General features: G+C 34.2%; 1 protein-coding gene across 6 annotated transcripts; it reads left to right on the top strand.

Moving 5' to 3' along the window:
* The first annotated feature begins 14,355 nt into the window (after positions 1-14,355).
* LOC114270289 (putative transcription factor KAN2) lies at positions 14,356-20,796 on the top strand. Of its 6 annotated transcripts, none has more exons than XM_028211741.2 (6): positions 14,356-15,389; positions 15,544-15,620; positions 16,569-16,614; positions 16,714-16,879; positions 19,236-19,296; positions 20,251-20,796. In XM_028211741.2, exons 1-6 carry the CDS (start codon positions 14,771-14,773, stop codon positions 20,344-20,346), a joined length of 1,065 nt encoding a protein of 354 aa, XP_028067542.1. In that variant the 5' UTR covers positions 14,356-14,770; the 3' UTR covers positions 20,347-20,796. The 6 variants fall into 6 exon arrangements, with proteins under 6 accessions (XP_028067542.1, XP_028067545.1, XP_028067543.1 ...); XM_028211744.2 differs by having other exon boundaries at positions 14,385-15,389; positions 19,239-19,296; positions 20,254-20,796; XM_028211742.2 differs by having other exon boundaries at positions 14,385-15,389; positions 19,239-19,296.
* The last annotated feature ends 463 nt before the right edge of the window (positions 20,797-21,259 follow it).

Genomic DNA, 21,259 nt, shown 5'->3' with positions numbered 1-21,259 from the left:
GGATATGGGGCGCAGAGGGTATATAAGCATGTCTGCGCCCCCCATACGTGGACAGACGAACACTTTGTAAGGAATTCTTACACTCAAACACTCCTCTCTCTCTCTCTCTCTATCCTAAGGTGTGTGCTAACTTGATCGTCGGAGGGTTTTTCCGGCCACACACCGCCGGGTAGCTCACCGTTATTTGCTCGCAGGTGATCGGACAGAAATGGAGCTCGGAAGAAAGGAGTACGGGCTCGCCGGAATATTTGCTCCCCGTACACATTCATTTCTAAAAATTATTACAAATTCTTGAAAAAATTTATGATTTTAATTATTAATATTTATAATATCTGTCACTTATTTTTAATTATTTTTTCATGACACCACTGCCATGTTATTTCCCTAATTACAAATATATTTTTTAAAATTTGCATAAGATACAGACTGTCCCTTATGGATTTAAAAATTACATTCCACCCTTTTATGTTTCTAATTACTTGACAAATGAATTCTTTTATTTTAAATCATTAAATCAATTAATAGTATTTAAAAATGTCATAAATATATTTCAATTAACAATTCAAATAATTTAATTGTTACATAGAAGAATAGTTGGTTGAAGGAGTTTTGTCAACTAGGGGGAAGGGAGGAGATGAGATGGTTGCGGAAGGTAATTGGTTGGTGGCCTCAATAGTTGAAGAAACTACAGATTACATGGGAAAATCAAATAAAGCTGCCAAAAGTAGGTGTACAGCAGGCATTGGGAAAGCAATTGAAAAGGGCACACGGGAAGTAGAGTCAATGATGAAAGGATAAGAAGGACTAAAGCTGGGGTGTAATGATGAGTCACTAAAAGTAGGTGGTCAGCCTCATACATTAGGTTCTGTGAGAAGTGTGAGCGAGGCTTTGAGGGACAGACCAGGTATTAACTTGGAGGTCCAGGTATTATTCATCAGTTAAATCTTGGTTCTAGCCAGTCCAATGTATGGGCTGCGCATGGGCCTATTTTGATGGGTTCTAAGTCCAGTGAGTGTAATAATATTGGTGTATCCATATGTAAAGCTGTGTCTAACAAGATGAAGTCTACAAATAATAAAGGGAGAAGAAAAGTGGGTGTTAAAAACTACATGTCAATGGGTGGATTCTCTGGTTTTGTAAGAAGGCTAGGGCGTGGAGGGGCTGAATCAAGTAAAGCCAATCACAAAGGAGTGGTTGTTAGGTCGACAGCTGCTGCCATGCTGAAGTCTACTTCAGATAAATCGCAGCACAGTTGCTCCGGAGGAGAATTACACCAAGCTCAATTAACTCTTATTTTGGGTAAAAGGTTGGGGGTTGATTGTCTGGGCCAAGATGAAGCAGTGATTCAAAACCTTGTTCGGATGGAGGAGGTGGACAAAGAAAGGATTGGTGAAGAGGTTGAAGGGGCAAATTAATGAGCTCCTATCAGGTGATATAAAAGAGCACAAATATGTTGTTATAAAGTGGTTAAGCTGGAATATCAGGGGATTTTATAGGCTTGAGAAGATGAGAAAAATTAGGAGGGTCTTGGTTGATAGAAAAATCGATTTGGCATTATTTCAAGAAACAAAGAAGGCAAGTTTTTCATCTGTGGATGTTAGAAGAGTGTGGCATAGAAATAAAATGGAGATCATGGTTGTTGATGCTGAGGGTAGGGCTGGGGGGTCGCAATGCATTTGGGACCCTGAGGTGTTTCAACTATCAGATTGTTGCAGTAATAGGCATTTCATTATGCTTGCAGGTACAATCCTTAACTCTTTTGATTGTGTCATCATTAATGTGTATGCTCCTAATGATCCTGTGAGGAGAAGAAAATTATAGGAGACTCTGGCAAGGTTAAAGTTAAGCTTCACTAAACCTTGGTGCATAGGTGGTGACTTCAACGAAATTAGATCAGTGGATGAAAGAGTAGGTTGTTCAATGAGGGAAAGAGGTATGAAAGATTTCAACAATTTTATAGATAAATGTGAGTTGACTGAGTTACAAATGTTGGGTAGGAAATATACTTGGTGTAATGCAACTGATGGTAATAAGTGGAGCAAAATTGATAGATTTCTACTGAGTCCTGAGTGGATCGAAAGATTTAAGTTTAAATTGTGGGGTTTACCGAGGCACATTTCTGATCATTGCCCTCTACTCTTAATGGAGGATGAAAGGGATTGGGGGCCCAAACCTTTCAAGTTTTTTAATGCTTGGTTGCTGCATCCCAGCTTTGCTTCATTCTTGGAGAATGTATGGTTAGAGTGCCAGATAAATGGAAGTGCAGGTGTAATATTGCAAAGGAAATTACAAAACTTGAAACTAGCATTAAAGAAATGGAGCAAAGAAGTGTTTGGTAATGTCCCAGAGAAAATTAAAGAAGCTGAAAGTCAGCTCTACTCTTTGGATTTGTTGGCTGAAGTCAGACCTTTTGTGGAAGCAAAGCTGATGCTTAAAAGAGAATCTAGTAGTGAACTGTGGAGGCTCAGTAGAATGTTGGAATGGTCTTGGCTGCAGAAGTCAAGATTGGAGTGGAATTTAAAAGGGGATAGAAATACTCGATTTTTTCATGTGATGGCTAGTAGTAGACAGAATAGGAATGCTCTGAATTCTATTCTGGTGGAGGGGGTGGTGGTTGAGGATCCACAGCAGGTGAAGGATGTGGTATGGGCTCACTTTAACAAGCACTTTTCAGAAGCATGGAGGGTTAGACCTGGCTTATCTGGTAATTTTAAGAGCATCAGTGGTAGTGTCTGTTTTCAGCAGTTGGAAGTAGAGTTTTCGGAAGATGAGCTATGGGCAGCAGTCAAAGAGTGCAATGGGAATAAAGCACCAGGTTCCGATGGCTTTAATTTAATGTGTATACAAAAGAATTGGAAGGTGTTTAAAGAAGATGTGATGATGTTCATGAAAGAATTCCATAGTTTGGGTAAATTGGCTTACGGATTGAACAGCTCATTCATCACTTTAATTCTAAAAAAGGTCAATGCAGTCAATCTTAAGGACTATAGACCGATAAGCTTGATTGGTTCGATGTATAAGATTTTGTCTAAGGTTCTGACTAGTAGACTCAAGCTAGTTATGCCAGAAGTTATAGGTGAAACCCAATCAACTTTTTTGAGTGGAAGAAATATCTTGGATGGGGTTTTGATCGCAAACGAAATTGTGGATGGGTGGAAGAAAGCTAAGAAGAAGGGGGTGTTGCTCAAACTCGATTTTGAAAAAGCTTATGATTCCATCAACTGGGGTTATTTGCTTTCCATGTTGTCAAATTTTGGCTTTGGCTCTAAATGGATTAATTGGATGAAGGAGTGTATTTCAACTGCTAGAATTTATGTTCTTGTGAATAGGTCACCAACCAAAGAGTTGAGCCCTCATAAAGGACTAAGACAAGGTGATCCATTATCACCCTTTCTATTCAATTTGGCTGTATAAGGGCTTAGTGTTTTACTACTCAGAGCAAGGGAATTGGGTCTGATTAAAGGGGCGCAGATTGGAGTTAATGGGGCGGTTGTTTCTCACCTTCAATTTGCTGGCGACTCTTTACTTTTCTGTGAAGCGGTTATGGAAGAGGTAATGAATCTTAAAAGAATTTTAAGATGCTTTGAAATGATTTCAGGTCTTAAGATCAATTTTCACAAGAGTATGGTTTGTGAGGTTGGAACTTCAGTCAATTCTCTCAAGGATTTCGCTTCTGTGCTTAACTGTAAACCTCAGAACCTGCCACTGAAATTTCTGGGTTTACCTCTGGGTTCTTCTCCAAGTAGGAAGAAATTTTGGCAACCTGTTTTAGATAAGATAAAAGGCAGACTTGCTGGGTGGAAAAGGAGACTCTTATCATATGCTAGAAGGTTGACTTTTATCAAATCAGTTCTGTCCAGTTTTCTAGTGTATTACCTCTTCCTCTTCAGGTTGTTAGAAGGAGTGGCCAAGGAAATAGATAAAATTCAAGCAGCCTTCTTATGGGGAGGCACAGAATTGAAAAGAAAAATTCACCCAGTGCAGTGGAAGGAGGTTACCAAGAGCATTAACCAGGGTGGGTTGGGAATTAGGAGAATTAGAGAGGTAAGTTCTTGCTTATTATTGAAGTGGTGGTGGAGATTTGCTAATGAAGATCAAGCATTATGGAAAAAGGTGATTTGTCATAAGTATAAAATTGAAGTTGGAGCTTGGCTCCCAAATCAAATTGATGGTATTAGATGGTCAAAGTTATGGGGTGATATCATTGCAGTGGCAGAGCAAAGTATCAATCTATTCCAATTTTTTGCCAACAACTTCCAAATTAAAGTGGGTGATGGGAATAGAGTGAGATTTTGGCATGATTTGTGGTGTGGTGGCATTTGTTTTAAAGAGGTTTTCCCTTGACTGTTTTCACTCTCTACAGAGAAGAATGGTTCTTTAAAGTTTTTTGTTGACAAAAAAGGTATCTCTGGGGCTTGGGATCTTTGTTTAAGAAGGCCTTTGAGGCAGTGGGAGGTTGAGGAGGTATCCAGGCTCACTGTCATGTTAAGTGCAGCTCCTATGTTAAGTTTGGGGGTTAAAGATAATCCAAGGTGGTTGGATTGTAAACCAGGTCACTCCTTTGTTGCTTCTCTTTATAGGAATTGTGAACTGGGTTTTGGTGTAGTTGCAAGTACTTATAGACTGGTGTGGATTAATTATATCCCACCCAAAGTTTAATTTTTTGGTTGGCTAGCTTGGAAATACAAGATCAAAACTTCTGCTTTCCTTCAAAGGGTTGGAGTGTTGGGTGAGGAAGCCTTAACTGAGTGTATTTTCTGCAAATTAGAGGTAGAGACTGCTTCACATGTCCTTATTTCATGTCCTCTGATCTGTAAGGTGTAGTCTGGTTTAGTGAAGTGGTGGGGTTTGGTTTGGGTTGTACCTGGCACTGTTGAAGGCTTGCTACACTGGTGGGATGATGTAATAACCCTCACCACTGATTACTGATGACCCTACTGATTACTGCTAAACTGTGACTGATTATAATAAGTAATTGAATCGACTGAAACACTGAACTGACTGATTGAACGTACTAGTTTAAATTCATGTCTATCTGTTTGACTGTTTAATTACCTGTTCATGTTTTATGTTCAAACTTCAAATTGAAGGCCTTATCGGCGGCCGAATCTAAAATTGATTAGTGATATGTGTTAATCATAATTTATGTGATTCTATGGCGTATTTATCTGAATTGTGATTTGGTATGATTAAATTAGATTAAAATGAGCTAAATTACATAAGTTACCCTATTTACCATATTGCCATCCTAGTGGACCACTACCTAACACATTTGAGCCTTGCACTTGATCACATAACATTTCTCTCTCAGCCATTTTAGAGGCCACAACCGACTAGAGTGAGAGAGTGAGAGAATAGGAGTGATTTCAACTTAATTTTGTGAATTGGCTTGAAGAACTTGAAGAATTGAAGTATAGATTGCAAATTGAGCTCCTAGACCTTGAATACAAGACTTAAGGTAGAACATCCACCTTCTTGAACTTGTTTTTGAATTGAATTTAAGGTAGAACATCCAAAATCTAGATTGAGCCTTATAATGTTGAATTGAAGCTTAATCTTTGCATGCATGGCATACTCTTGCATCTTGAGGTTGTTCTTCATAAATTTTGCCACATGCATGTTTATATCTTGAGTAGAGACTATGAATTTATCATGTCTTTGGAAGATTTGGCTCATTAGAGCATGTATTGAAGCTTGGAAGCTAGTTAAAGTCTTGCATGTTCAATTTAAGTCATGTTCATGAAAATTTGTTTGACTTGGATTTATTTGAACTACCTTTGGGTTTTGATTTTTCAAATTGATCTTTGAAACATGTTATACTATGAGTTTTGAAGTGTTTTTCAGAAAATTAGCCCAAAAGGATCGAATTTGGTACATTGAAACTTGGTTTTGAGCTTGAGGTTCAAATTTGGAAATTCCAGATTTTGGACTCACGCTCGAGCGGAGTGACTAGCGCTCGAGCGTGAAATTCAGGTTCCCAGCACTTTCATTTGTTTTACAGTCCGCTCGAGTGGGGTATTGGACGCTCGAGCGAGGACTTGTGTCACACGCTCGAGCGGGTATCGAGCGCCCAATCGAGCGTGATTTTCACACATCCAGTACTTTTGCAGTCTGCTCGAGCGGGAAATCTTACGCTCGAGCGAAGACTTTTGTTTGCATGTCCGCTCGAGCGGGGTAAGTGACGCTCGAGCAGGATCTCGGTCTTCTGAAAATGTTTTTAAAGTGCATCTTTGCATCCTCATTCCATTCTAGGCATTCTTCGGCCTAGTTTAAGGCATCTTAATGAGGATATTGAGGTAGAACCACACCGAGTCAAGATAGGGATTAATTTATTATTTTTCCAACTGTGTAGCTTAGTGTGTGTTCATTCTGCAACTATGTAGGATTGGCTTTCAGAGACGCGCTCTAGCTTATCTGTAGCCCAGAACTCTATGAGTAACAATGTGGTAAAGATATGTTCGAAAATGAATATTTTTTGAATGATCAATTGAACTGTTTTCTGAACTGTTTATTGTTAACTGAATGAATGCTTGTCCTTTATTCTGAACTGTATTGTGGCATCCTTAGCAACTATTGTTACTGTTACTGTTACTGTTGCTGCTATTGTTATAGAGATCTCTGTCGGTTCCCATGTTTGGAACCATTACTGATGGCCATCATTGACTGTTCGGTCTTCCAAGACCTACTGTCTACTGTACTGTTCTGCTATTGGATGTACCACATATGACTGTTATGACTGAATGACTGTTATACTGGATCAATTGACTGTTTTCAATACTGAAAGGACATTCATTCTTAACCTCTTTACGCATTATGTTATTCACTGGGTTTTAACTCACTGCTCATATATATATGTAGGTGTACAGGCACCAGACCGGAGCTAGGAGCATGGGTTAGACTCCCTTTTGTCAAAGCCAACCACTGTGCCTCACTGCGAGGTTCCGAGCCTGTCAAGCCAGGGCTTTGGGGATGTTTTAGTTTTTCTCTTTTTGTATCTGTTATGTAACTACTGTTTAGACTGAATGTTTTGTACTGTACTGTTTAATAGGAATTAAGTCCCTGTCCTGAATGATTGTATACATTGTACATACTGTCTTGATACTGATTGTATATATATATATATGAAAAGTCTTTTTGCATACAGACTGTCACAGCTCATTGGATATTGTCTATTTACTGTTTTGGCTTCCGCCATGCCCCTGTACTCTGTATTATTGTTTGACTGTTAAGCAAGCCTTCGGTAATCTCGGATTACTGGCCGGTTACGGTGCTAAACCCATAGGGATAGGTTTGGGTCGTGACAGATGACACCTGTCTCATGAAAGCTGAAAGGAGAATTTGGCTTGCTATCCCTCTGGTTGCATTGTGGTCTATTTGGAAACATCGCAATGATTGCTTGTTTAATTGTGTTCACTAGATATGGCGGAGCTTTAGGAGTCTATTATTATCAGGCTAGCTATTTGGCTGAAGACCTCCTCTAAGGATTGGCCATTCTCCATTAATGATTTTCTTTATAATATCAGCCAGATTAGAGTCTGTTTAGGTGGTCGGGGTTGAGCGTTTTTGGGGAATCTGTGCAGCGGTTCTGAGTTGTTGAATTACTGTAGTTTGATCTGAGTTGCTGAGTTTCAACTCTGCTTCAGACCTGGAGGTGTTTCAACTCTGTTTCAGACCTGGAGGTGCCTCTGCTTCATTACTGCTGTTTGGTTGCGCTGTTACATTACTGCAGTTTGGTCTTCTTTCCTACTGCCTGCTGGGTTTTGTTGGTTGTTTTGATTGGTAGCTCACCAATCTTTGTAATACTTGTTGTTTTTTATCATCAATAAAACTCTTTTCTGCCGTTCCAAAAAAAAAAAAAAAAAACATAGAAGAATTGTTAGGAATTTCATTTTCTGTTAATTTTATTAAATAAAAAATTTTGACAACGAGATATTTGTAATAGCTACAGAGAACAATTCCTATTTAAATCAAACTTCAAAAAATATATTTATAATTTATCCTAAATAAAATATAAAATAAATGAAAGGCTCACACAAACCCAAATTCAACCAACCTAATTCATTTGTTAGGAAAAATTATTTGTTAATTAAGGGGCACCACATATGGCTATTACAAATCATCATAATCTCTTATATTTTTCAATCACTCCATATAAAATCGTGGAGTATGACGTGGTATTATCGCTAGACCAACCAATAACTTCTCTATCGTTAGACTTAAGTAAAATCATCTCTCATATTTTTTAATCACTCTGTTTGATTGGGGGATAAGGAGGGGGACTATTTACTGTGCGGATTGTAATCCGGGAGAAACATTAATTCAATCCGCCGTTTTTTTTTTTAGTCCGCCGGACATGAAGTCCGGCCGAACTCCTTATCTCCCATATGGGGGACTATTGTGTCCTAGGGGGGGTGTGGGACAATTTTGGGGGGACAATTCACTGTTGGGATTAGGTAGTAAAATGACCATTTTGACCCTCTACTATTTAATTATGTATTATATTTAGTAAAATTCAATAAAATTTAAATGTCTCAATTTAAAAATAAAATAATTTTATTTAACTTTTTGATGATGTTTTATTTATTTAATTTTTTTAAAATAATTTTTTCTAAATATTTTGTTGATGTTTTATTTTAAAATTTTGTTTATATTTTATTTAATTTCATTATTTAAATTTTAATAAATGTTTTATTTAATTTCATTGTTTAATTATGATTATTTTTTCAAAAAAAATTATTTAAAATTTTAATTAAAAAATAACATATATTTTTATTGATATTTTATTTATTTAATTTATTTAATTTTTAAAAATTAAATTTATTTAATTGTGTAAAAAATAAAATAAAATAAATTTTTATTTAATCTAGATAAAAATAATTAAAATATTAAAGATATGTTTAATAATGCTATTATTTAATAAACTATTGAAAAAAGGTAAAATAGTCTTTTGGCCATTTATCCTATCTAGTCCGTCCAACCAAACGTTAGATTTATTAAAAATAATCATTTCTAGACATCTAATTCTATGAAAAAACAAACACAGAATACATATCCAATTCAACAAAATAATCCGAGAAATTTACAATCTCAAAAATCAAATTTAATAGATTCTAATCCCACTTATCCAATCTATCCAATCAAATACAACCTCAATATAAAATCATGAAGTATCACATTGTGTTGTCGCTAGACCAACAAATAACTATTAGACTCTAGTCTTATCATCTACAAAGATAATTAGTTGGTGTATTTAAAGGCTATACGACAGACATGGTTAAAGACATTCTTGTCCCTACAATATGTAGACTTTTCATCATATAATCATTTTTCAAGTTATCACGGTATTATGAAGAGAAAATAACGATAAAATGAGTAAAATATGGATCTGAATATACTGTACCCAATGGACAAAATTATTCCAATTGCTCTAATTAGGGTTTCATCATTATCACATTGAATGGTAGTTAAAAACAACCACTAGATTTGGGAATTTGTGTGTAATCATCATGATAATGTATAAGCAAATTATCTAGAATTTTGATTGAATTTAGTGCTAAAATTACATTTTCTTCCTCAAAGAAAAAGAAAGAAAAAAAAAAAAAAAAAAGAGTTGAGTAAAAAAGAATGAAGTCTCAAACTTATCTACTTTTTTTATTCTTTCAAAATTTCTATTACAAGTATTTAACCAAAATAATCTGTTAAGTTATATGAGTGATAATTTTGATATTAAAAAAGGTCTTGATGAGTCCATTGTTTTAAAGTGATAGACAAGTAAGACTAACAAATCATTTTAGACATATTTTCTTTCACCATTATTTATTTAGAAAAAATACTTATAATAATATTTAGAATTTTGGATAAATTATAAATATACCTTTTGAGATTTGATTAAAATACAAATCGTTCTCTGTGATTCTGGAAATTACATTCCACTACCTGAAATTTCTAATTTCATAACAAATGGTCTCTTTTATTAATAAATCATCAAGTTAATTAATAATTTTTAATGATGTTAGAAATATGTTTTAATTAATAATATAGGTAATTTTATTATGTATAGGAGAGTAATTATGAATTTCATATATTTTAATTAATTCTATTAAATAAAAAATTCTAACAAGGGGATATTTATAATTTCTTAAACCACATGAGGTAATTTGTACTTTAAGCAAATATCAGGAGATGTATTTATAATTTACCCTTAAATTTTAAAATTTTATATTAAATTCATGATGGGTGTAAGTCACATTACAGATAATCAAAATATAGAAAAATATATTCAAATTCTAACTTTTTTTTCAAATATATTTTTTACAATATAGCATTTCTAGGCATAAAAAAAAAATTCCTCGAATTTCTATACCTTTGTTTTAAAATATCATAGTCATTGTATTATATTTTGAGATTCTTATGACTCACGTATTTGCATCATATAACTATGAATGTTTTAGAATAAAAAGTCAAAAATATTTAAGGACAAAAAGATTTTGGTCTTTTAAAACCTTTTTTTTTTTTGGCAAGGCTACGGTCTTGTTTGGTCTTCACTTAACAGCACTTTCATTACTCTTATCCCCAAGCTAGAAAATCCCATTGCCTTATCGGATTATAGACCCATTAGTCTTGTGGGTTCTATTTACAAAATCTTGGCCAAAGTTTTAGCACACAGATTGAAGTCAGTGCTCCCCTCAATCATTGGTGAAACCCAGAATGCCTTCATAGGAGGGAGATATATCCTCTTCTTTTTTTTATCAGTAAAGAAAAATATCATTAACAGCACAGATGGAGATATATCCTTGATGGGGTGTTCATTGCTAATGAAGTGGTGGATGGATGGAAGAAGGCCAAGAAGCAAGGGCTGATCCTTAAGTTAGATTTTGAAAAAGCATTTGATTCTGTAAATTGGGAATTCTCATTCTCTATGATGTTTAGCTTTGGCTTTGGGGATAAATGGATCTCTTGGATGAAAGCTTGTGTGACTACAGCAAGGATCTCCATTCTAGTAAATGGATCACCTACTGAGGAATTCTCACCCCAAAGAGGCCTTAGGCAGGGTGATCCACTCTCCCTTTTCTGTTCAACATAGTGTCTGAAGGGCTTAATATTCTTCTGGTCAGAGCACTTAACCTTGGCATTCTTAAAGGTGTGTTAGTTGGGGCCAATAATGTTCGTATTTCACATCTGCAATTTGCTGATGATTCAATTCTCTTTTGTGAAGCTAATTGGGATCAGTTGGTGTTAGTCAAAAGAGTTCTCAGATGTTTTGAAGTTCTATCTGGTCTCAAAATTAATTATCACAAGAGTGTTGTGTGTGGTATTGGTGTCACTGATGATCTTATGCTTTCCTTTGATAATCTTCTCAACTGTAAGGTACAGAGCTTTCCATTAAAATTTCTAGGACTGCTACTAGGAGCCAATCCTGGTAGGAAATCTACATGGAAGCCTGTTCTTGACAAAATCAGATCTAAACTATTAGGGTGGAAGAGAAAGCTGCTATCCTTTGCAGGTAGACTAACTTTGATCAAGTCTACCCTTTCAAGCTTACTTATTTATTTCCTTTCTTTGTTTAAAATGCCTGAAGGTGTGGCTAGAGAATTTGAAAAGATTGAGGCTACATTCTTGTGGGGTGGTAATAATCTAAAAAGGAAAGTGCATTTGATGAAATGGGTGAAGGCTACAAAGAGTATTGATCAAGGGGGTTTGGGCATCAGAAGAATCTGAGATGTAAATGCTTGTTTACTACTCAAATGGTGGTGAAAATTTGGAAACCAAATCAATGCACTTTGGAGGAGAGCAATTTGCAGCAAACATAAGATTATTGAAGATTGTTGGCATCCTCCAATAAGGCCCTCTTAAAAGCATTTTAGAATGTGGAGTGACGTCTTATCCATTGGGGCCTCCAGCAGTTCTATTTTCAACTTTTTCTTGGCCAACTGTCTAATTAAAGTAGGGAATGGTAATAGAATTAGATTTTGGATGGATAGATGGTGTGGTGATAATTGCCTCAAATCTGATTTTTCACTTCTTTTTAATCTCTCAACTGATAAAGAAGGCTCTCTCCACCAATTCTTTGCTAGGAAAACCAGTTCAAGTGTTTGGAACTTTCCTCATAGAAGAGAGTTGTATGGCTGGGAATTGACTAAAGAAGCTAGTTTGATTGCGGTTTTATCCTCAGTTCATCCTCTGTGTAATTAAAGTGCAGACTACCTGATATGGTCTAATAATGCTGCAGGCCATACTTAGTTCTCTGTGTCTGGTCTATATTCTCATGGTACCTCCCTTCTTGGCCCTAATCTAAGAATCTGCAAACATATTTGGAGCACTGTGTTACCCCCAAAGTCTCCTTCTTTTGCTGGCTGGCCTGAAAAAATAGAGTGAAATCTTCAGAATTCTTGCATAAGATTGACATTCTTGATAGCAGTGCTTTGACTCTCTATTCCTTCTATAATTCTGAAACTGAGTCTACTATTCATGTCTTGCTTCAATGCCCTTTCTCTTGGTTGATTTGGTCTGCAGTGATTCAAGAATAGGGGTTTCAATGGTGCATTCTAAATTCAGTAATTGGTCTGCTCAATTGGTGAATGGGTGGGAAATTTTAGAAATCTGACAGATTAATTTGGAGAGCCATCCTTTTAGTTGTTCTTCGGTATCTTTGGAAGCATAGGAATGATTGTGTATTTTTCGAGGCTCAACCCAACTTTTTTGGTCTGCTTGAACTCATCAAAATTATAATTGCCCTTTTGCTCAAAGCATTAGTTAAGGATTTCCCCTACACAGTGGATGATCTAGTCTTCAAGTGGAAACAAATCAGGGGCGCGATTTGATCATCCAACTGGCTTTTGGTTTGTTTCTTCTTTTCTTTGGTTGATTCCTTATCAACCATGGGGAGTTCACATCTTTTGCTTAGTTTGTGTGTTTTTTTGCTACTTGCAGCTCCTCTTCTTTATTGATTGTATCTTTTCTCTTCATTATCTTCAATCAATAAAGTTTTCTTTGCCGATCAAAAAAAAAAAAAAAGTAAGCAAGAGGCTGATAATTAAAAAATAAAAGTCAAAATCATCCATCTCCCAACTTTTAGATAATCAATTTTTTTTTTCAATTTATTTAAGCTATTTATGTCTTATAACAACAAAAGTTACACTAAACAATTTGATGCAGGCTCTCAAATAAAAATAAACTATAATCAGCATAGTTAAACTGTTACAAATAACCCCCAAAATCAACTATATATCTTCATCCTCTCCTTCACAATCCATATTTTATTAAAAAATTTCATTTTTTTTGTGACATCTCATAGTACACATGAGTTCTACAAAATTTTAAATATAATGATAAACTTCATGTATACACATAATATTTATTGCATGAATATAGGTAAAAGTGGAGTATAAAGGTCAAGTAAATACGATAACACAATTTGTTTACTTGCATAGAAACCGACAGCCCTCTTACATAGACACAAGACTCACAAAAATATAAAATTCAACTTATATAAAATAGATCCTGGGTGAATTACTTTGATAATCCTAAAATATTTGCATTTTTTTTTTGGTCTCTAACACTTTCAATTGACTTAATTTTGATATTTAATTTTATATTTGTGTAAATTTGATCATTTTTTTTGGGTCCAACTGATAAGTCATTAGGGTTTTTAACAAAAAAGTATTATTGAATTGTTTAAGATTAACTCACTGAATTGATCAAATTTATAATTTTATCCCTTAAAATATGACACATCCCGCTCATGTTCACATTTAAAAAAAAAAAGTACTAATAATTTAATTAATTAGACCAAATTAAAATAGTCATAAATTTAAAATCAAAATCGAATTAAACAAAATTAAATAAATTAAAATAACAATAATCAAAATATAAAGAGCATAAATATAATTTTCCCTTATATACCATTCCCATTAAATTTCTCTCTTCCCAAACTTTTTCAAAGTAATAAATAACATTTCTCTTTGGTTCTTTTTTTGGGTAAATCATAAATACCTCTCCTGAAATTTGCTTAAAGTATAGATTATTCCTAATAATTTGAAAAATTACAAATAAACTCTTATCAAAAAAATTTATTTAATAGAATTAATTAAAAAATAAAATTCATAATTACTTTTCTATACAATAATAAAATTATATAAATTATTAATTAAAATATATTTATAATATTATTAAAAATTATTAATTAATTTCATAATTTATTCATAAAATAGACGATCTAATATGAAATTAAAAATTTCAAAAATAAAATATAATTTTCAATTCAGAGAATAATTCGTATTTTAATCAAAAATATAATTTACTTACTTTTTTTCGTCTCTCCCTTTCTCACCCTACCCCCACGTCCACAAAAGAAACACCCTCTCTCTTTCTATCTCTTCCTTCCTATAGCCCCTCAAGTGTCATTTTCTCACATATACTTCACACAAAAGGAACAACCATTCGGTTCATTTCATGCCTTGTCAATTCTCTCTCTCTCTCTCTCTCTCTCTCTCTCTCTCTCTCAATCTCAAATCTCTGCAACTACTCCATTCAATTGATCATTAAATCCCTATCTGAAGAAAAAAAACCCAGAAATCTCTTACCTGAAAATTCAAAACCCATTTCATCGAAACTCCTCAAGAAGCCTCTCTGATCCTTGACAAAGCCTCTTACGTACTACTGTTCAAGTACACCACAAGACCAAGACCTAGAAAACAAGAACAAGAAGAAAGAGAGAGGACAAAGGAGAATAGATAAACAGTTTTAGAGGGCTTGTTTGGCTTGAGAGAAGATGGAGTTATTTCCAGCACAACCAGACCTGTCTCTGCAAATCAGCCCTCCAAACTCCAAACCCACATCAGGTTGGAGGAGGAATAGTACTAGCACTGAACAAGACATGGATTTTGGGTTCTTGAAGAGAGCTTTGGACTCTTCTTCAATGGCGGCCAAACCCGACACCGGTTTCGACCTCTCTCTCTCCAATCCCATGGCTTCTGAACCCAACTCCAACCCTTTTCACCTCCTTCAAAACAGCACCTCAAATCTCATCCACTCATTTCACCAAAACCAACTCTTTCAGAACCACCACCACCAACAACAACAACCACAACAAGGTCTGATGAGCTCAGAGCTTGATTTCTTGAGACCCATAAGAGGAATTCCAGTGTACCACCAAAACCCTCATCATCATCCATACCCATTTTCTCAAAAACCCTCATTTGATAACTCTTACACAATTGCTAGTACTAGTACTAGTAGTCCAGGTGGATTCAACTCTCAAGGGCTAATCCGATCGAGGTTTCTTTCGAGGATTCCGGCGAAACGGAGCATGAGAGCTCCTCGGATGCGGTGGACTACCACTCTCCATGCTCGGTTTGTTCATGCTGTTGAGCTCTTGGGTGGCCATGAAAGTATATTCTATTTTCCTCTAATTTTTTCCTACTCTTATGTATATACACATAAAAATACACAAGAATACACAAGAGTTAATCAATATGGATTTATAGATAAAAATGCTAACCCAATTCTTAATTTATTATTTTTTTTAATTTTTGGGGGGTTTAGGAGCAACACCCAAGTCAGTTCTTGAGCTCATGGATGTCAAAGATCTCACCTTGGCACATGTTAAATCCCATTTACAGGTAAATAGACCTTTCTTTTCTTCAGAGTCTCGAATGGGGGATTTTTATTTTTTTTTTAATTGTTTAGTACTCCGTACAAATTAAATTAAATTAAAGAAAAAATCGAATTATTTTGATTCAACTTTGATTATTGGCCTGCGATTGTACACGTCCTCTCTTGATGATGAAGTTCAAAACAGTATCTTTTTCTAGCTGAACACACTTGCATTTGTGTACAGCCTAAATTACAGGAAGGTGTTAAATACATACATTTCAAATTCCAATGTTTTCCTTGCAGAGAGGTCCCCAAATCCTTAGCACTTCTTTTTCTACTTAGATCTGATGGTTCTGCAAGCTATTATTCAGCTTTTTGCTTGGAACATTGAACCCATCTATCCATGTAAAAGAAAAGATCAACCTCAAGAAAGAGAGAGAGAGAGAGAGAGTCATTTATCATGAATATCAGAAAATCAAGTAAGACAAAGCCCAAGGAATTCAAAACAGTCATAGCCAAGCCTAGACAACTTCACACTGATGAGTCCATAATTTTTAATTTTTTTTTTCTTTTAAAGAATAGCAACACTACTACTTTTTCTTCTCTTACAGTGGAGAAGTAGCAAATAACAAGTACAGAAAAGTTATCATTTCTCAATGATGTCTGTATGTCTTGGGTTTGTTAACCACACTTCCATAACCATGGTTAATTTGGACTCTGTACATGCATATGCACATATACATACGAATATAAGCACAAACACAAAAAATTTACCATCATTTACTTTGTGTACTTGCACTGTTTCAGACTATGTCTGTTGTACAGAGATGGGTAGGGTACATTAGCATCTTTATTTAATTTATTTATTTTTTGTTTTTGTTTTTCTCAAAAATATTACCATTATATAGCAGTGACTGTGTGTAATATGCATTAATATTATCCTAATTTTGGATTTTACTTTTATATTATTGCAGATGTACAGGACAGTGAAAACCACTGATAGAGCTGCAGCTTCTTCAGGTTAATTATATGTTTATTGTTGATTTATAATTGATATTAAAAATTATTTTTTTAAAATTTATATGTTGATATTGGGTATTGTGTTGTGTTCACATATAGGACAATCAGAAGTATATGAAAATGGCTCGTCTGGAGATGGAGATACTTCTGAGGATATGATGTTTGAGATTCAGAATCCTAGAAAATCGGAAATATCAATTCAACAGGGAAGACCAAATTTGCATGAAGATAAGGATTATCATGGCCTTTGGAGCAACTCTTCAAGGTAAATCTACAATACTAATTTGCATATTACATAGTCTTTTTTCACTTAATAATGTATTTCATTTTCGAGGCCTAATGTGAAAATTTGCATTTCTTATACATCTATGAATTTTTACTCTGGAAATTATCCCAAAAGTGACATGTATGGTGCAAATTTAAAAGTAATGAAGTAATTTTTTAAATACTTTTTCTGGGTACGTAGTATTTTTAAGCAGCTTATATGACACTAAGTAGTCTCATTAAACAATGTAGTTAGTGTTGCGCAAACGACACATCAGATAATATCTAAATGTGGTCAGCCCAGCGGTGTGATCTTTCGTTCTTTTATATGATTTTCACTTTTCGTTGGACTCCAAGAACAACAAACAAAATACAAGAATATGTTTTGGGAACTCAAAAACCATCATTCCAAGCCCACATAGTACAATTTTATGTTTTCTTGTGGTTGATCAACCCCATAAGTGTAATTTATTATTATTATTTATGTACTGTATCTTGTTTTGTCAGTGTTTTTTTCTCTTTCTTTCTTTTTTCTTGTTGTGCAAAATTTAAAGTTATGACTTTGTCCTTTGTTTGTCATTGTTAGGAGTAACAAAGATGAGCACACTAGAGATTAGAAACTTTAGCAGCTGTTATTTAAGTTGTGCAGTCCTAGACTCCTAGTTAGACTTTAATTCAATTCTTGCTGCAAACTTGTGTTTAAAACATAGCATGAAAAGAAGAGATATACATAAATATATACATAGAAAAAAGTAAAGAACTTTCATCTATCCTTTTCATTGTTCTATTACTATAAATTCTTTTCACCTCTTGTCATCTTGCTTTATAGCAGATTTTACTTTTGAAAGGAAAAATAGAAGGAACATTTTAGCATGTTGACTTGCGTCCAACAAATAATAACTAATTTAATAAAAGCAGAACAATAATGTTATACAACTTAATAAATATTTTTTAAAAAAAATAGTCACATAAGTTGTCCCTAGGATTCTGTTTTAAATACACAAGTTCTCAAGTTTGTGAATAATTTTTTTTTATAAAATTTGCTAGTTAGTATAAATTTTTTCAAAACAAGAATATCATAAATTCTTAAATAATGATATATAAATAGAAAATATATTTTTAAAAAAATACATACGGAAGGATAGAATTGTGAACATATTATTTTAAAACAAAAATCCATCAAGATATACTACTTAATCTTAAAATTGCCACCGGCATATTCTTTATAAAAATAAAAATAAAAATAAAAATAAAAAATTGGATAGAATAACATTTTCTTAGATTATTTTATCTGGTTATGCATAAGACAAAATCTCCCTAGATACAAACACACACACACATATATATATATATATATATACATAAACATAAATACATGCAAGAGATCATAAAAGAAGTAAGAAATGATACCACTGCTTTGTTCCGTCTGTCCACAACCAGTTTTAACACAAACTCCATCATGGGGTAATAATCTATTCTTTTCTGGTGGTTCTGAAAAGGAAGCAGTAAAGAAAGAAACACACTCTCCTACTACTCCATCATGTGAGTGAGAGTTCATTTCATAATCAACCGTGGACATCTCTTTCCTTTGGATTTTGTGGGCTCACATTATGCTTATTTAAGTGGGTCCCAAAACTAGGAATACTTAGTGTCAAAGCTAAGCCTCACCATGTACCCCTTTTGAAGATATATATTGTTGCCCAAGCTATATGCCCTTTGAAATTTTTTTCATATGCTTTCTTATAGAAATCTAATGTATCTAGAAAACATTTTTTTTTTTAAATACTCAAAATTTAAATTTATGGTGTAAATTTAAACTCAATGTGGTATGACTACTCAGATGATACTTTTCACCTAGTTATTTTGACTTGGTTTATTAGTTTCACATCCTTCAATATATTGGGTTATTTCGGAATTTTGGAGTTTATGATGAGTTTGTGAGTTTTAGACAAAGGCTTGAGAGAGAGTCAGTTGATTGTAATCTCTATATTCACAGTGAACTCCTTCGCAATTCTTAGCCTATGAACGTAAACATATTGCCAAATCATGTAAATTCTTGTATTTCTTTTGTTTTAACTTTTTCTCATTTTCACTTTTGTCATAACATATTTTAAATTTTGAACACGTATTAAATTTTTTTTCTGAATATGTAAAATTCCTAATTTTGTTATGAGCGAGGGTAATGGGCTATCACATGGGGTGGTTTCTACTTCATTTCATGTAAAGTGAGGTATAAACAAGACAATGAAAGAGAGCCCCTCCTTTTTTTTTTCCTCAGATTGCTTTTTCTCATTCTGCATGCATGGCTTCCACTGATAGAAAATATTCTCTCAATACTACAGTTTTTTTGCTTCTAGCAGGGAAGCTTGGTTGAATGGCAAACCAAGGGATTGTGGAGGAAATATACCATCTCTTGAGGTACCAATCTCAACATTGACCCCATTTCCGCAAAATACCCTTCTCTTTAAAAATTCCATATGTCATTTACACACTTTCTTTTTATCATACTTTGTGTCTTGTAAAGCAGAAAGAAAAGCAAAGGCATTTTGGAAAAAGATGTGTTAGTCATTTGCAAATTCAAGGGTCAATTTTGTCAATGAAACAAAAAGCAAATACTTTTCAAAGAAATCAATTCTTTTTTGTTTTTTAAATAAAATTTAAACAGTTCTAGTCAGTGGATGCAATGTATCTATAGTGGACTATCATCTATCACCTACTTTTTTTTTTGGGGGGGGATCATATATCATCTATCAACTACTACAACCTTAATACCTCGTACTCAACCCACTTGACTAATCAGGTGAATTTTTATTGAAGATAGTGTATCACAGCAAATATTTGAAAAAATGTGTATGGCAAAGTCTATGAACCATGGAAAAGTAACTATAATATGTTTTTGATTTTGAAATAGAGGGTTATTTGTGGGGCCACTTCATGAATGAATAATGGCCTTAGATTACAAATTCTAGATAGTATTCCTTTTTTTCTGAGTTTGTAGACCTGTTGTGTATGCATACTTATAAAAGTGTTGACTATATGAAATATGTAAATCAGATTTATCATGTAAAGTTTAAATCTTTACTATATACTTTAAATTCTAAACACGGTTCTGGATTTTTTTTCTGAGTATTTAGCTTAGAGTTATGAAATTAGGGAAGAATATTTGTAAGGGTACTGCACATGAGATGAGACACACTGCAACAACCTTTACATTGAACCCTAGCACCCTTATTCCCTTACTACTATCTTATTCCCTGAGTCAAAATGTCCTTTGATTCTCACTTTCCTTCAACACACTTCTCTCATGCTCTACTACTATTATTAATTTATTGCTCTCTCTCTCTCTCTCTCTCTCTCTCACATTTTTGACAGAAGGACATGGATCCAAAGTGCTTAAACTCATCAAACCTTTCAGAGACAAGCCCCAAGAAGCCTAATCTGGAGTTCACATTGGGGACACCACAGTGACATATATATCTCTCTATTGGGTTACTGATTTTGAAATCATTATATCTCTGTTGGGGGGAAGGGGGGGGGGGGGGGGGGGGCTGGCTGTTGAAGAGAATCAGGTACCCACTGGGAAAATCATAGAGAAAAGAAAGGGAAAGAAAAGAAAAGAAAAGAAAAAGAAAAGGAAAAGAGAGCTAAAGAAAGACAAGGAGACAAGAAAGACAGAAAGCAACAAAAGGAAGAAGGGTGGAAAAAAGCAAGTCCTTCCTATCAGCCTTTGTGATGAGATCCATATCAACATATATTATATTCCTACGTAAATATGAAAATCTAATTGATTTTGTATGTTTTGTGCACTTGGAGAGAGAGAGAGAGAGAGAGAGAGAGAGAGAGAGAGGACCCTTTGGTAATTGTAATCAAGCCCTTTACATTTAACAAAAGAGAGAGTTGGAGCTCTCTATTCATTAATCCTAGGCATTGTTACATTCTTTACACTTTCCCAAGGGACGAAAAAGAAGAAAAAGATAAAAAGGGAATAGGAAAGAGCTGAAAAATTAATACGTAGGAGGGAAAGAAAGAAAGAAAATTCGAGGAAAAGAGAGAGAGAGAGAACACCAATTCAAGTTATTTCCAATTATATTAATGAAATAGTGCTTTCATTGTGTTATGTTCAATACATCCGACCATGATTACCCCTTTTTGACTTGAAAAGTGGACCTGCAATCATGTGATTTTTATTTGGAAAAAGCTATTTACCTCGGAAAATGCATTTAAAAATATAAAATATATAATGTCCATTAAAATTTAATGTGATCTGCATTTGATTTTTAGAATATTTTCGTGCAGTGTAGTGTGTGGTATTGTTGTTTTTATTTTCAACCAACAATCTCTTTTGGAAGTACCATCTTTCAATTATATGGATAGAAAAAAT

This window comes from Camellia sinensis, chromosome 11 (assembly GCF_055761805.1).
Source record: "Camellia sinensis isolate YWXY chromosome 11, ASM5576180v1, whole genome shotgun sequence".
Taxonomy (NCBI): domain Eukaryota; kingdom Viridiplantae; phylum Streptophyta; class Magnoliopsida; order Ericales; family Theaceae; genus Camellia; species Camellia sinensis.
This window is presented reverse-complemented; position numbering and strand designations above follow the sequence as displayed.